The following is a 17,154-nucleotide window of genomic DNA, read 5'->3' as shown; positions in this document are numbered from 1 at the left end:
AGTGTTGGAATATACAGTGAAAATGGGTGTGGGAGGAAAAAAAAAGTACTCTTGAAGATACGGGTTGCCACAGCGGATGGACTCTTACTTCTGGGAAAGTAATATGCAGTGATAGACTAAAGAAATGATCTTCAAATAACTACAAGGTAAATGGGTACAAGCCACAAAGTACATGAAATTTTTAACTACACAGAGGATGTCTTGACTGTATTCTGTGACACCCCCAAATATGGTAGTGTTCTCTTCAAGGATTTTATTTAAGTTGATCTTAATTGCTGACTAAATTTACTTCTGAAAAAACATCTTTCTAGCCTGAAAAAGTAAAAATGTTGTGGGGAAGTTTGTTGATAGTAGATCTCAGGAGTGGCAAGTATTCCAAGCTGATCTGTCTGGAACTTCCTTAGTGTGCTGGTGTTTTTCTGTATTGGGCACAGAGGAAGGTGCTTATTTCAGCCATAGGATGGCTGGAACATCACTTGCTTTCTAGGAGTTTCACACTACATTATTGCATTCCTTACGTATGAAGGTGTTTCATCTGTGAATCACTTTTGATGCCATCTGTCCAGTGAAAATTTTTGTCAGGATTATTCTGACAGAACACAGGGGAAGTAAGAGGGAATGTGTTTCATGGAGCTCAGTGCTTGGTGTTAAGATCTTGTCAGGGGAGAGACTCAGGGCCTAGTTTGTTCTTTTTGTTCTCTCTTTTTTTTTTTTTTTTTTTTCCCTGAATGAGGGAATTCAGCTTCTACTAAGTTGATGAAGTCTTGTTCATTCCTTCCAGATCTATATTGCTACCCTTTTGCAGGATAAGAGCATTAGCAGCAGAACACACAGTTCTTGTCCAGTGCTTTATTGCCTGCTTGTGCTCAGAATATTGGCGTTCCCTTTGGGAAAGATACTTGATACTGCATGTTGCCTTTTTTTTTTGTGTGGTTTTAATGTTCTGTGTTTGAGGAGTTGCCTTGAAACTGAGCATTACCTAGACAATATTTTTTTATGGCCTTTAAGCAGGGGAAAAAACATTCAAAAGATGAATAATAGTGGCTTAATTGAGCGAGTGACTTAACATAATCATGTGTTAATAGTCCATGCAACTTTACTCATACATAATTTTTCTCTTCTTTATTACTAGGTAATGGTAATGCCAGAAGGAGCAGAAACTGTTTCAAGGCCAAGTCCTGATTATCCGATGTTACCCACAATACCGCTTTCTGCCTTCTCTGATCCCAAAAAGACCAAACCATCCCATGGGTCAAAGGTCAGTGACTCATGTTTTTGTGTCATCCTGAGGTGAAGAAGCCTTTCAGGACTTGCTATTAAGAACTTGTTTAGCAGCTCTTTCCAGCTACTTCTGATTCTGAAACCTTCTTGCTTGTACTCTGTAGTTCACTAGCTAATGGTCTGGAACTTACCATAATTTAGGAGGCCTTTTTATGATTTGCTAGACTTCTCTCCAGGGAAATATTGAAAAGAAAATTAAATGTCCAAGACAGAATTTTTGGTGAACCGTATCTTTCTCCTGATTTGCTATGCTATAGCAGATAAAGTTGAATGAAGTCCTCTCCGATTACTCTGACTTGTATACTTGATGCTGAGGATGAATTATGTGCATCTTTCCGTGCCAGTCATGTAAAGCTGTACTCCTGAGTCCTTGCCTACTCAGCCTTGCTGCTTAGAGATGGAGTCAGTGCTTCCTCTGTTGTTAGGACTGCTTGGGGTAGTGGTGTAAAGAACATAAAACATGCTGCACTTCATCAAACAAGTGATTTCAAGATTTGACGTTTGCATCCAGCAGTATCTAGTTCCTGAGACTTCAGGAGCACCTTAGGTTTTCTTCTTTCACTTATGTGAGGAAGCTATTTTTGTATAATTCTACATAGGAGAAACAATCCACAAGCAATGTGTTTTGAAGCAGATTACATACACTTTATCAGCCTGAACAGTCACAAATATTAAGAGCATTTAATTTTATAGTATAATTCAATTTTGATATTCATTTTCTTCAGGGCTCTAAACACTTTGGGCACTTCAGTCATGCTTTCTGATGTTGATGTTATGAAATGGAATAAAGACTGCTTTCCCGTTAGTGGCTGATTTAATTTTGGTCAGGAATTAAGCATTAGAAAACACAGAAGAGAAACAAAGGGCTCTGACACAAGCTCTGGTGAAAATTGCCAGTAGCTAAAGAGACAGTGGTGTCCTGCTTCTCTTCCTTCATGTGCACGTGTGTTTGCATCTCAGGGTGTCCAGTTCGTGTGTCAGTGTCTCCCTACAAGACCCACTTCTGTAAGTGTTTTAAATTCACTTAGAAATTGCAAAGGAAGTACTCCTTTGCCTTCGTGCACCCCTGACTGCTGGGGTGGGCAGGGTCCTAACGATTGGTGTCTTAAAGCTCTTAATAAAGGTGATAAAATGCCTGCTGATATCAGAGACTTTGGCTCTCTTGTGGTTGTGGGGACTTCTGGTATTTTTGCCAGGCTGCAGTGGGGTTGATGTGGTGAGTTGGGGCCTAGGCTGCAAACATAGCTTGCATTTGACATGGATGTGATATAACCTTAAAGAAACCTCTTTCTTTCTCCCCCCCCCCTCAAATGTGGCGTGAGGTATAACTTTGTGTTAACACTGCTAGACTGAGTTTCCCCTTATCTGGCTTCAGATATTAATCCTGCAGATTAAATCTGAACTAAACATCTGTAGTGATGGACTTGGCAGTCCTGGGTTAACGGTTGGACTTGATGATCTTTAAGGTCTTTTCCAACCTAAAAGATATTATAGATGTTTATAGACTTCTGTTTATAGACCATGGAAAGGAAGAGGCGTTTGTGAAACATGTTTTGTCCTGTCATAATGTAGATGTTTAAGTGCCTACTGTCAATTTCTGTCCATCAGCTTTAGGGAATTCTAGATGTTTACCTCAGAGGTAGATAAGTACGTTATGCATCTGTGGGTGGATGTCTACATGAGACAAATGCTTCAGTGATTTATGAGAATGTGTTTTATAATTCTTCATGGAGCTTCAGTTTTGTACCTACCTTGCGTGTTTCTGCTGCTGAATTTTAGGATGCAAACAAGGAAAGCAGCAAGGCATCCAAGCCACACAAAGTAACCAAGGAGCACAGAGAAAGGCCAAGAAAAGACTCTGAGAGCAAAAACTCCTCCAAAGACCTTGAAAGAGAACAGAACAAGCCTTTGAAGGACTCCTCCAGAAAACCAACTGAGAACAAACTGCCTAAGGAGGAGAAGGCACCTCCAAAAGCTGCTTTCAAGGAACCAAAACTGGCCGTGAAGGAGACCAAACTGGAGAACACTTCTCCAAAGGGTGGGCCGCAGCCGGAGTTAAAGTCTTCCAGCAAGAGGCCCTCCAATGTGGAGTCACCAAAGCCTAGTGCCAAAAAACAAAAAAAGAGTAGCTCCAAAGGGGTAAAGAATATCCTTGGGACATCTCCCAGAACCTCGTCTTCCTCATATCCAGAGAAGAAACAAACCAAGGAGATGAAGAATGCCAAAGTGGAAAAGGTAAAATCAGAAAGTGAGGCCAAGGAGATCAAAAAGCCTGTGGAAATGGAGGAATCGAATTCAGAGGATGAAACTTCTTTCAAGTCAGAGGTGAGTAGGGATTTGTCCTTTACCAGAAATTTTAAGCATGCTTTTTAAATCCCTGCATGAAAAAGGTGTTCAAAAATCTTCCCTCAGTCAAGATAGGGAACCAGATTGGCAAATGCTTAGGCTGGGTTGTATCTCAAATAACTCTTCTTTGAAAATCCTATCAGTATTAATCGTTACTGCTACCTGGTTTACCTCCCGTTTAGATACGCAGTTCTATTAAGGTTTATCTGCAGGCAGTTTTCTAAAAGCCAGAGTTTAAGGTTATGGTCTCTCATTCATCCCTTGCAGTGACATTTATAGAGCTAGGGTATAGTAGGCATAGATACACTTTCTGTCTGCCTATGATAACATAATGTTTTTGAACGTGAGCTTAATTCCGAAAAGGAGAAAATAATTTCAGTTTTGTTTCTGGAAAAAAAAAAAGGTATTAAAATGTAAATAAAACCCCCTATTCCTGACGTGGCTTGTGAGAAATGTGCTATTGGCTACAGCTCAAAATACAACCACATGCCACTAAACCTAAATAAGTTGTGTTGTAAAACATAAAAGAAATTGTTATTGTACTACTATTTTTAAAAGCTGTCTAAATATTTTTCTCTTTTTACAACTATGAACATTACTCATCCTCTGTCTTCTAAAAATCATTTTCCTAAAGAAGGCAAAAAGAAACGTGGGAGGGGAAAGACAACTTAAGTCCATACTCTCTCTACTTTTCGCCTGTATATTTTGTATTTGCTATAAAGAAGCCAGATAATGTCACAGGAATTTCTGAACAGCTTCCTACTGACCACTTTTAGAAAGATTTGTTTGACTAGAATAAGTCTTCTAGGGACAATTCATATTATGATTTAATCAGCACCATGATAAAGTAAGTAGTGATGTGTTTATTTCAGAAAGGATTTTTTTGCAAAGGATTCCCAGCAGAAGAGTTTATTGGGGAAGTGATAATTCAAGTTACTCTGAAAAGATATTTTTTTTCCAGATTGATTAAATGTATAGCTTGTACATTAAAAAGAGGCAGCTCCTCTCCACTTTGGCCTTATACCTGAAGCACATCAGAGCGTAGCAAGCCCGTCATTTCTGTACCAGATACATGGCCCTCACTGCGAGCTTCTGTACTCTGTTGATCTCTGTTAAGTCCTGAGTGTCTTGTACTTCATTATTTCTTAGGTGTCATCCATCCCCTTGGGACTCACCATGCATCTGTAAGCTGATAGTGCTGTTTAGACTGTTCCGTGAAACCACAAACTGTGGTTGTGGGTCCACAGCGTCTGCTGCAGTCCTGTCCTGCCCCCACCAAGCTTTGTATGCTTCTGTGTCCTCTCTTGCACCAGCTCTTGTGTCTGTTGGATGCTTGACAGAGGTATTTGAGTGCTAGCCCAGAAGGAGGGTAGGAATACTCAAGAGTGTGGTGGAGGGGGAACCATGGCAGCTGCCAGTCAGATCAGCTTAGGTTTCCGTGGAACTTGAAGCTTAAGGGTATAACTGCATAATGCATTGGCATCGGCAGAGCAGGCTCTTTGAGTTCCTTTTCCGCCCTGGGGGGTTCTTTTTGGTCCCAACGCTGCAGTTTGCTACTCCATCGTTTGTACTGGTACAGCTGTTTGTGGATCTGTGTGGTAAGCCACATCACTAAAGCGAATGAGCAGCTGGAGGTGGACTAGGGCCCGGAAACTCTTAAATCAGCTTTGCTGCTGCAGCCAACATATTGTGCAACATGCTCTGAGGCTGCAACTCCACGATTGCTTTGAGTTGACATCTTTGCAGGCTGCTGTTGAAAGGAACAGTCTTGCTCTCATTTGTGCTGCTGGCATGAGAGCTCATGTGACTTGCAGGAGGCTGGAGGAGTTTCTCCTTCCATTTCAGTCTCTGCTGAAAGTTAGTTGTCCTTTCTTTTTTTTCTTTTATTTTTTTTCTTTTATTTTTTCTTTTTCCTTCCCCCGTCAAGTCCAGTTCCCTGAACTGGCCTCATGCTTGGCTGCCTAAATGCTAGTGCTGACAAAAGGGAGAGGCTGAGATGTGAGGACAGGATTGCTTTTTTCCATTGTCGGCATGTGCTTTTGTCATATCATGGTGACAGCAACTGCAGCCTGAGCATGCAGAGCATGTCCAGCTGGAGGCCTCCTCAGCGGCTGGAATAGCTGATAGGGTTAATGGCAGAAGGAGAGATGGGGTCTGTACAGCTCCTGACTTCAGTCCATTCGGTCATTTTAAGGGAACACCTGTTGGATTTTCAGAATGAAGGATGTTAGGGTTGAATCCGTGGGTGAGGCACAAGAACAGTGCTCCCTTATCTTGAAAATACTGCTCTTTACTTTCATGTTGTAATTTTTCTAAACAAATAGGGCTGCTGCGGTGTGCCAATATAGCAGATATCGGGATTGTTAAATTATTCTTCTTTGCTGCTGAATAATTGACAAGGGTTGTAATCTCCCTTTTTGACATTGTAAAAAGGCAGAGAAAATAGTTGAATAAATGAGATTCTTAACAATACTCGGTGATAAATTATAGGGGAGGGTGGTAGTGGGATGAAAGTCCTGCCACCACTTTCACCGCTTTCACTTATTAATGCCCAAAGCTGCTGCTGTGCCTCTTTCTACCTGTGTATGATGTTTTTATAATAATGACGTTTTGTAATAAAAGTTATTGTTCAGTGGGAAGGTATGTTTTTTCTAGCACCAGGATTTGGTAGTGGAAGTAATAGGTGGAGTCTCAGAAATGGTGCAATGAAGTTGAAATGCTGCATTTCCAGGGAATTACTTTCAGAAAGGCAAAATAATATTACAGTACAAACTAGGTCCTGCTAATTACAAAAAAAAATATCTTTAGGATGGTTGTAATAGTTGCTGCTGCTATTGGGGATGAAATAGTTGCTTTAGCCTTCACTGCCACCTCGTGGTCCTTTAAGCTACAGCCTATGATTGTTGTACAATATTTGGTTTTATGTTAAAAACATATGTAGCAGTAAAATATTGCTGCTGGATGCTGTTACTAGCAGTAGCTCATCATATCTTTTTAGTCACTCTTTACTGCATAGTATGCTTCTGGCATTTCTGCTGAATACTGACAGTCAGCAGAGCTGGTTTCGCTAGAGTTTATCTGGTTTCCGTTATGCTTTCACAATAAAGTGGAAACAGTACAGAGGATCACTCAAACTGGTGTAGAAACAACTGTTTTGAGGGTATACTAATAAATTGGAACTAATTTTGGAGTTGAGTGAGCTAGTGAGGGTAGGCATCCTTTCCGTCTTTAATGATCAGTATGGGGTGTTCAGCAGGAATGTTGGTGGGTTGCAATAAATACAATTTTCAAAGCAGTCTTAAAAAGTGTCTAGGTGATACGCCAGTCATCTTTCACATTGGAAAGTAAGGGATTTTTTTCTTAGACATTTTTCAGATGCTATATTTCATCACTTGAGGCTATTTGAAACTAGTGGCATGAAGGGTGTTGGTGGAAGCTGTTGATGCTGCTGCCCAGGAGTGCTGAGTTACAGCGTGCCAAAGTTTTCATAAATGTTGTTTCTATTCACCTTGCATTTTGTATATTGTCTGTAATTCCAAGAACTGCATTCAGTGATGTATGATGTTGTAGAGTGCTCAAATGCTTCTGTCTCACTGTGCTTTGTGCTCTGCACTGGTTTTCTGTATTAGAAAGGTTAAGATTCTTTTTCTTTTTTTTTCCCTTTTATGGGGGGTTAAGTCTGTCCAGTCCAGCCCTTCCAACTCCAGCTCCAGCTCCGACTCCAGCTCTGACTCTGATTTCGAGCCATCTCAGAACCACAGTCAAGGTGTGTTGCAAGAAATAAAATTTGTTAGAATCTTCCTTGCGTAACCTTAAAAGGCTCATGAGAATTAAATCTGTTTCCCCAGCACCATATATAAGGCTAATATGTTTCTTGTATGCAACCATGTGTTGAAGCTGTGACACTTCAGCAAGAAAAGGCAATAATGTCATAGCGTAATCAGGAACAACTATTTTTCTTCTTTTGGCAGTCAATTTATGCGTAGGATGTCTCTCTGGATTTGGTTCTTTCCCTGTTGACTTTGGCTTCTGCCTCTGTTTATAAATGTGTTTGCTGCTGCTTGATCTATAGCGTCACCAGAATATTTCTCCTCCAATCTCATATGTTTTATTAAAAATTGTGTGACATTCATCACTTTGCCAGTGCATACCATAGCTTTTCACATTCCTCCACTGATAATCCAAAGAGATATACTGTGGCAATAGTAAACGTTCTAACCTTAGCAAATGCTCTGTTGCTACAAGTACTGTCCCTTGAGTGGCATATAAAATAGTCCCCAAATGCAGGAAAAATGTGTCCCTTTGTTTTCGTTTCAGAGGAGAGCGGGAGGGTTTGGGGGAAGGCTAGGGTGGCTTTATAGCAGTTGTAAAGTTTTATCAACTCTGCTTTAGCTTTGAGACTGGAATAAAATTGTCTTTTAGCAAGATCTTTGTGCAAGAAGAAAATAGCAGTGACATCTTATTGGAAAATTGTCATGTATCTTAATAATAACTAGTCCAGTTTAGATCAGATAGCTCGGATGGAGTTCTGCCGCATGTGTCCTGGTGTTGAATTGCTTTCTCCCTCTGATCCCAGGCCCGCTGCGCTCGATGGTGGAAGATCTGCAGTCAGAGGAGTCAGATGATGATGACAGCTCCTCTGGAGAAGAGGCAGCAGTCAAAGCAAACCCAGTCAGCCGGGATTCCAGGTGGTAAAAAATCAGGAGGAAAAATGTTTGTTGTCTTTTTGCCTTCCATGTTTGGTATTTTTGAGTGCCCTCCATTTGGAGGGAGAAATCAAAGTGATGGGGCTATGCATGAGAGGGAAGTGTGAGAGGAGGAGAGAAAGGGCAGATGTGTGGAGTACTTCACACGGGGCGAGGACACAGTTGATGAAAACAGCAGGATGAGAACAGAATTGGATGAGGAGAGATCACTGGAGCTCAAAGAGAGGAAGCCACTGGGAAGTGGTATGTGTTGAGCTTGCAGGTGTTAGTGACTGAGCCCCTTAAAATAGTCACCTAATTGTCATCTTCAGATCTCTGCTGAGCTGAATGGCGTGTGACACCTTTGATCTGCAGAGATTAGAGAAGTGTTATGGAGGCTGTCAGCATGTGTGGTGCTTCTTCCTGCATGTGACTGGTACAAAACTGAGAAGTCTTAGTCTTTGCTGATAGTGCGTGCTGACAGTTGGTTACTTGACTCCTATGAGATTTGCTTACCAGCTGTTTCCTGCTTTAGTCACTGGAAATAGTTGAATTTCATCCTTCTCCCCTCAGGAAACGCTGTTGTAGCCAAGACCTGGAGTCTCAGGCTGAATATTTGAAATGCAATGCCTGGCCCAGATAACAGCTGCAAATTTGAAATTATGCTTGTGTTCACCAAACACAACAAAAAAAATCTGTTGCGCTCTGTCATTATCAGCTAAACAGGATTAGAGAGACTTCGAAGGATATTTTTTAGACCTTTAGGAGAAAGTTAATAAAACGGTTTTCCAAGCCCATCAAAAGTAGGACACCTGCTATAATACATCTGTAAGGCCACGAGAAGAATGAGTATAAATAAGAAATCTCAAAGATCGCAGCAGAAACACTAAATGCCCCCCCTTTTTTTTTTCTCTCTCTCTCTGTTGCCTGTGTTCTCAGTGGAAGTGTTAGTAAGCCTCTCATGCGGGTACTCGGTGACCTTGGAATGAATCACCAAAATGAACAGTTGCCATTTGTGAAAATTTGGTAGTCCTCACTCAGTTGTTCTAAGGGGACTTGTGTATGAAAGAGTTGAACTGCCAGCTGTAATGTGCAAACTAAAACTCACTGCTCTGCCTGCCCAGAGAATGGAAGATGGCAGAGGCAATACAGCCTGGGAAAAAAAGGGATTCTTGGAAGTTGCAGATTGACCGTTTCTCCCAGACAGTTCAGTAGTCTGTAATAAAGAAGAGAACGTCACTTAACTCTGCGTGGTTTAGTTGACAGCCAGGTAAGTTTCCTATTGCCTGGTGATGCTAATTCTCTGCTGCTTGTTTTTCAGACTGAGCCTTAGTGACAGCGACAGTGATAACAGTGCAGATTCCTGCCTGCCGAGTCGAGAGCCACCTCCTGGCCAGAAACTGCCCCCAGCAAATAACAAGGTATTGCATCCTACCTGCCCGCACAGTGCTGCTTTCCATCACTCTTGGTTCCTGTTGTGTTCAGTCCGTGGTGTTAGTTCTCACTTGCACCAAATTTTCCCTATTTCACTGTCTTCATCAGGCAGGTAATTTCTGTTCAGTGCTGTGCATCCAACCCATTAAACAACCGTGTTGTCCTAAGTAATACTAGTCTCTAATGTTGATTTCTTTTACCCTCAGGCATCTGGAAGAAAAAGCCCAGAGTCCTGTAACAAGCCAGAGAAGATCCTGAAGAAGGGAACATACGACAAGGTACATTTGAGGGTTTGCATGTCATAGAACTGTTGGGTGCTCCCTAACATTTCTGTGTAGAAAACAGTATAAATCAGCCTAGCCTGTTCACATTGTTCTGTCTCGGCAGGTTAAAAGCCTGAGTGTAATGAAAAACAGATGTGGAAAGGACAGACTTTGGAGAGTGACACTGCAGAAATTGTGTATATTAAATAGATAGACCCCCAAGTCATTTCAATATGCAAAACGTTAAAATTGTTTTATTTGTTTGCCCTTTGTCTGAACCAGTGATCTAGCCACTGCTGCAGTGGCGAGTGCCTCTTCATTAAAAGGCAGTTTTCATCTGTCTTTGATCTTACAAATGAAGGACTGTTTGATGCTCTGCTTTGCTGGTTTAGTTAAAACCTTTGTTTGTTCAATGAAATTCCCTTCCTTCTTGCCTCCAAGGAAAGCGGAGCAGTGTACATGCTTCTAGAGAAAGCGTGGCTAACTTGCAAGCAAATTGCCAAACCCCAAATTGTCCAGAAAGTTCTCCTACTGGTTTTTTCCTTAAAGAAATCAATCAAGTGGGAGCTGAGTATTTTTCCTTGGTCTAATCATTGAGGTCCTTACAGTAATCAAAGAATCAGTCTGTAGCTCTCACTTTTCTTTGTTAGCAGGAGAATATCACACAGGTTAATCACTTAACGTTAGGTGTAAGTGTGATCATGGAGATACTCGCGTGAGTCTCCTGTTAGCTACAGCATCTTCCACTGTTCATCATAGCTGAGATGGCTTATCTGGGGCAAGGTTTGTAGGTAATGGTATATTTTATTAGACTACTTAACGCAGATAGGAGAGGACACCGTTGAGAGCCATTGAAGAGAGTGCCTGAAATGCCATCAGCTTTTCCAGCCTTTTTCAGAGGTTTTATAAAAGACACTAGCTGTCCCAGCAAGCGTAGCACTCAGTACTGCTGGGGTGTTTGGGGGGAAAAATGCTTTTCTCTGCGTGACTGTACCCAGGGGGTGGGGGGCCCTTTGGTTTTTGTTTTGCCTTGACACAATTACTTAGATGAGTTCAGGTTTGCTGATAGGGCCTGAGCAACTCTGGGGCAGCTTTATGGATTAAGATTCTATGCCGTGAACAATAGCGTGCCAACAGAAACTTGCCTTGTTGGCTGCCTAAGTAATACAAAACATAAAGAAAAAACAAACCAATCTTATATAAGAGCAATTAACATGTTGAGCTTGTAAACAATCCTGCATTTTCCATTGTGGTGTCTGTGAAACTACCTTGGGTATATGGTGCACTCAAAGAGCTTTTCCTTCCCTGCACACAAGTCATTGTTCGGCAGATTGCTGGGGTGTTGGTCACCGATGCAGGTATTTTCAGGTAGTGAGTAGTTTATTAGTACAACCTGCTGATGAAGAACTCGCACTGAAGTACACCTTGGTGAACGAGGTCCTCTAAACTCAAAAGGTTCTGACCACTTGTAAAAGCTGGTTACAGGTGTTTGCTTAATGGTGGTGTTAAATAGTCTTGCTGATGGTCTTCAGACCATCCGTATTTATGTGAAGGCTTTAATCTCCCAGTACTTGATATAAGGATGGAGGAGGCAGTAAAAAAATTTAGGGAAAAACTGGGAATAGGAACATGTCTGCAAGGGCCTCAAGTTCCTCTGATCCTCGCTAGGAAAGTCGCTTTGGCAGTCGTACAAACACGCCACGTATGTCACTGTTTCTGTTCATGCCTCCTTTACAGGCCTACACTGATGAATTAGTGGAGCTTCACAGGCGACTAATGGCACTACGAGAGCGCAATGTGCTACAGCAGGTAGAGATCATTTGTCAGCTTTCTGGCAAGCTGTTGTACTCTGGTAATCTTTGTGTCCAAGAGTCTCAGCCGGACCCCTGTGATGCTTAACCTTTCACTTGCCTCTCCTTCACGAGAGCGTCTGGTTCGCTTTGAAAGCAAAGATACGTAGAAAAAAAAAAAACCCACAAAACCAGATCTGCATGCAATGTTTTTGTTGGAAAAGATAGAGAAGTGTGGTTTGTGCATCTTTCCTTTGCCAGCGGGCCCAAAGCTGGGCTCCCTTGGCTAATTCAGAAGGAAAGAAGTGTGCCCGTGTCACATTCAGCACCGAGCTAGTCAGGCGTGCAGGAGGAGCTGGTTTATTTTTTGGGGAGAGTATTCCCTTCCTGTTGCGAGACGTTCTCATCTCTCAGGCTATTCTAAAGGGATGAGAAAGACTGGATGGGTTGCTTGGTATCTGCTGGCCTTTCTGCTGTAGTTAATCTTTATGGGGTCTCTGTATACATCGTTGCTTGTCTCCTTTCTGTACAGATTGTAAATCTCATTGAGGAAACCGGGCATTTTAATGTTACCAACACAACCTTTGACTTTGACCTCTTCTCCTTGGATGAGACAACCGTCCGTAAGCTGCAGAGCTACTTGGAAGCAGTAGCGACATGACGCTTGGCCTTAGAAGTAGGCTGCTTTTGAAACCAGAAATCCCGTTTATTGGTACCAGGAAACGAACCCATGGAACTAGGCCTTCTTATTCTCTCGATTCACCCGAAGCACTGCCTTAGAGAACAGCCATGCTCGATGAATGCACAGCCAGCTGCACTTTCTTGTAGGCTTCAAACAAGCACCCATATTGCTGAGTCTGTCCTCCCTAGCTTCATAAGTATGCTTGGGCACAGGTCCTGAGTAGAGCAAAAGATGTGCTGCACTTAGCCGCACAGTGTGAACTTTTTGGTTTTACTTCAAGCAACTGTGTTTTAAGAGCACATTTTCAGGCGTCTCTGAGATCTGAAGAAGTGTGGATGATGTTTTCTTCATCAAATCTAGGGACCAGCCTGCCTGCGGAGAGCTCTAGTGAGTCCCGTTCCCTCCAGCTCTGTGAAGAAGCGTTCGTGCTGTGTAAGTAAGATTGGCTTTTACAAAGCTAGCCGAGAGACTGATGACAGAGGAGGCCTCCCGGGGTCCTGCTGGTCTGCTGCAGAGGAAAGGGGACAGATCCCAGTTTTGATCACTTGCCAGTTAGTTCTGCCACGGTTCGGTACAGAGCACTGCTGTAATTTGGCTCCCGATTCCTACAGGGCATCGTTCCACGCGCAGGACCTTCAGCCTCCTGCAGAGACAGTTTGTGCTCTTTGAAGAGGCCTCTAGAATCTGCTGTCTCCTGCTGGGGTTTTGAGATGTCTTGTTTGTTGATCTGAGCTCCTAAACAAAGTCTCACTCCTTTCAGTCTGCTTTAACTGTAATAGGACTACGAAACTGTAAGCTGTATATTTTATATATATATTATATATATGTATGTACTGTATGTATAAGAAGGGCCTAGTTGGGTCTTATGATCTTAAGGGTGTGTTTTTCTGTTATGTTTTTTAATGGCTATGGCAGGGGAAGGGCGCTTAATAAGATTTGACTTGTTTGTTAAAATGCCTCTTGTGGACAATTTCTAGTGTGTGGAAGCTGAACAGCAATCTTCAAAGCATTTCGTGCTCTGGAAGGGGCTCACCTGTCGTCTTCTCATTTGTCAGTGTTTAATAACTTTGCCAAAATACGTGATTGGTTTTGTTCTATGTTCTCAAAGAGGAATCTCCTACAGTGGCCCCTATAGTAGTGGCTGTACTTTGGGAAAACCAAAACAAGGGAGAATTTTTATCTTTGGACGCACCTGGAAAACGCTGATGTAAAAAACCAAGTGAAGTCAGGTTTGCTTCCTCCTCCCTTTCTCGCCCTGCTGCCTGGCCAAGAAGCGGCAGGAAACAGTAAACACTAATCCGGAATCTTTCCTACGTTCCTAGTTAAAACTAGTATTGACTTCCACATGTTGTCTAGGTGGGTGTGACGGAAGTCCCATAGCTTTCATCAAGACTGCATTACACTCCCGTTCCCTAAATTCAGTCAGGGGTTGGTTTTTGTGTGGGTTTTTTTTTCTCTCTCTCTTTTTTTTTTTTTTTTTTTTTTTTTAAGAATTGCTCGGTTTCCCCAATCAGTGTGTAAGCTTTTGCCAAATGTTCAGTGGGCTGCAGGCAGCGAGGAGGGGAGCAGCAGTCCCGAGGAGCCTCCTGCTCGTGAGCGGCCCTCCGTACCTGTGAAAGCCCGGTGTGGGAGCAGGGGGGTTGCATCACGCCAGGGTTTGCTGTCCCTTCTCCATTACGAAATTGCGGTCCCTTGTTTTGGGTTATCCCTTTCTTTATCATGGAAATGTTGCAACTAATCAACTTAAGTGGCAATATGATGATAAGCTTGTTTGAGTTGGGTCATGTTGACCCGATTCCCATTAATTTTGTCTTTGTACCATCTTTCATGTGTCGTGTGTGTGTGTATATATATATATAAAAAAAAAATCAAGCTCATGCCAGGTGCAAACCCTGTCTCGACAGTGATCTCAGCTGTTTTCTTTCTTGATGGACAATGCCAAGCCTGGATAGAAATCCTGTGCAAAAATGTACACTGAGAAGGTGGAGGACAGTGGGAAGAGGAGGAGGAGCTGCAGTTCTGTCCTGGTTGGCAGTGGGATGCACAGCGGTGGAGGACGGAGGACGGCAGACGCAGCCCACGAGTGTCACAGACTCGCCCGTGTTCTGCGTTAGGTGTGGTGGGTACGTGCAAGCTACTCACGGTCTCTGTTGGGCCTGTGGCGTGGAGGAGGCAAGCCTTGTGCGGTCACTACAGCCCCAACCTCTGCTCCCTGGGCGTGCAGGGGCCCCTGGCACGTGGTGCCTCATGTCCGCTGCCCCCAGTGAAGCAGGGGTGTTGGTGATGTGGTCCCCGAAGCAGTAGGAGCGGCGGTGGTAGCCAGCCTGAGCCCAAGATCTCCCGAGGTCTTTGCCTCCTCTTTCCACCCGGGCGACCTGCTCCCACAGCTATTGCATCGGTCTCGCCCATCCTGGCAGCACTTCATTTCTCCTGGGACTCTCAGTAGCTTCCAGAGTCACCCACGAGGGATTGGAGGTGCCACCTCCCTTCTGCCCCCTTCTCCTGTAACGCTCCGAACGGTCGCGCTGCTCCCAGCCAGTCCAAGAACACGCGTGGGAGGGTGTTCCTGAACTCCGCTGGAAGGGGCCGCCCGCGGCCGTGGCATCACCTGTCCTGGAACCGACTTTATTCGTGAAGTCTAATGAGCATTGATAAGAATTTTGTTTGGTTTTTATAAGAAGTATTTTACACATGGATTTTTTTAGACTGTTTATAGTCTCCTTGAAAACCTGAAATAGGATTGTTCCCCCAGCAATAGTTCTTTTCCATTGTGTGCACATGCTGATTTGTTACTAAAAGGTTTCTTGCAAGTACTTAGTTGTTCTACAGAGTTGTTGTTTTTTGGGGTATGTGGTAGCGTCGGGGACCACAGGAGGAATGACTCTGCAAAAAAGAACGGTCATGTTTGGGCCTCGTCTTGTGTCCCCCTCTAGTTACATATGAACGAGTTCCCTGTGTAGATTCTCTATAGGCTGGCTGAATGCTGTTCTGAACATGCCGTGTACAGGTATTTGTGGATAAAGTGTTTGTTCTTGTGTCACTCTTGAGAGCATGGATGGATTATTGTACTCTAGGAAGGAGGTGGCAGTGCTGCTGTCAGCATTGCTTCAGGTCTTCGAGGATGTGTAGTAGCTTGCGTTGTTAAAAAAAGGAAAAAAAAAAAATTATCCAAAATTGACTTCTAGCCATAATGGTTTTTCCAAGGAAAATGGACAGAACTCTGTTACTTTTCAGTGTCCTTCGTCTTGTTACTGAAGGCGTGAACAAGTGCTGAGCAGCCTGAAGGCTTTCAGAGTCGCGCTGAATTGAGTCGTGTTGGAGGTGAGATCAGGATACAGCTTCTCCTTTGTCCTTGGCCTTTGTATTAAAGGGCAAAAGAGGGGTCAGGAGTGTTTTCCTGCTGTCTTGGTCTGCGTATGTATTAAGCCTTGAGGCTTTGATTACTGACATTTACTGTTAAAAAGAAAAAAAAAAATGAAAAAAGAAAAAAAAAGGGATAGTAAGGCTGGCTGGATTCCAACAGACCAGCTGAGGAGTATTGGACACGTAGGTAACGAGACTGGCTGTGCTGCGGTCAGGCTGAATACATGGAAGTGCAATGATTTTGCCACCAGTTCTATTGCAGTGTGCGGTGGTAGCATCAGAACTAGCAAAGCAATTGATGCAACAATCCAGAAGCAGTTTTTGTCAGATCTTGAAGGTATTTGATGGTGAGAGAGGTTGAAACTTCCCTTACGGAGCTTGCCCCGTCACGTTCTCTGCAAGCAGAGACCCGAGTTGCTCTGGTTCTGCAAAATTTCAGCTGCCGTGTTGGCGAATGCACTGGAGCATGGTGGGGATACTGGGAGCTTCTCTCTCCTGGCCCCAGCGCCTGGCACTCACTGGCTGGAGCGCTGCTGGCGCCAGCCCTTGTGCACCTTGCACGAGTATTACTTCCAAAACAAGGAAATTGATCGGTGTTGCTTTCCCCGGGGGCGCGAAATAGCCATCAAAAACTGACAAGATGAGTTTGCACTCCTAAAAGAAAAATGTAAGTACTTCAACTTCTAGATAATTTTTAATTGTATTTCTGCCTAGAGCCGAGGTATTAAATACCTTGTCACTTGAGGATTTTAAAAGTTGTGTTGGGAAATGAATTCTTCACTCAGCTGTAAGAAATTCAGCTGGCCCAAGACTAACTTCAAGATTAAAAAAAAAAAATAATCATGTTTGTAATACGTTACAGGATTGTTTGTCCTGAATTTTAAACTTTTTGTTAAATTTGTGGAACTATGGAGGAATTTTCTAGAAAAAGTGAAATAAAGTAAGATGGAAAAGTAAAACTGCAAGCATTTTTCGTTTGTTGTATTTGCTTCTCCAGGGACAGCGATGAGGCTTCCCTGAAGCGCCGCCGCCCGCCCTTCAGCTCTGCCAGCCCCTCGCCTGCGGGCAGCGCTGGGGCATGGCTGCTGGAAAGCGAAGGAGAAGGGGGCTTGTTTTGGGCGCAGGATGGCTGTGGAGGCCTCTGTGCCCGGGAATGCTTCCAAGTTAAGTCAGTTGGTTAAATGCTCTTTGTGGTGGGTTCCCCACTGCTCACCACAGCAGGAAGGAGCAGCGAGTGCCCAGCAAGCTTTGCCCAGGGCGGGCCAGGCGCTGCCTCTCACCTTCTGCAGGTGGGGAGAGGTTCCCACGCA

At 43.4% G+C, this 17,154-nt stretch overlaps 1 protein-coding gene across 2 annotated transcripts in view; it reads left to right on the top strand.

Annotated features, from left to right (window-relative positions):
• The window catches only part of MLLT1 (MLLT1 super elongation complex subunit), a 32,371-nt gene extending 15,562 nt beyond the window's left edge, over positions 1–16,809 (top strand). Inside the window, exons 5-12 of one of the 2 annotated variants that reach the window (XM_056336406.1) lie at positions 1,133–1,258; positions 3,061–3,606; positions 7,306–7,393; positions 8,204–8,315; positions 9,634–9,733; positions 9,953–10,024; positions 11,747–11,818; positions 12,332–16,809. In XM_056336406.1, the coding sequence (XP_056192381.1) occupies positions 1,133–1,258; positions 3,061–3,606; positions 7,306–7,393; positions 8,204–8,315; positions 9,634–9,733; positions 9,953–10,024; positions 11,747–11,818; positions 12,332–12,460 (1,245 nt within the window). In that variant the 3' untranslated portion in view covers positions 12,461–16,809. The remainder of the gene's footprint in view (positions 1–1,132; positions 1,259–3,060; positions 3,607–7,305; positions 7,394–8,203; positions 8,316–9,633; positions 9,734–9,952; positions 10,025–11,746; positions 11,819–12,331) is intronic. The other variant, XM_056336407.1, reaches the window with a different exon arrangement.
• Positions 16,810–17,154: the final 345 nt, after the last annotated feature.

This window comes from Falco biarmicus, chromosome 4 (assembly GCF_023638135.1).
Source record: "Falco biarmicus isolate bFalBia1 chromosome 4, bFalBia1.pri, whole genome shotgun sequence".
NCBI lineage: Eukaryota > Metazoa > Chordata > Aves > Falconiformes > Falconidae > Falco > Falco biarmicus.
Note: the sequence above shows the minus strand (reverse complement) of the source record. Positions and strands in the feature narration are given on the sequence as shown.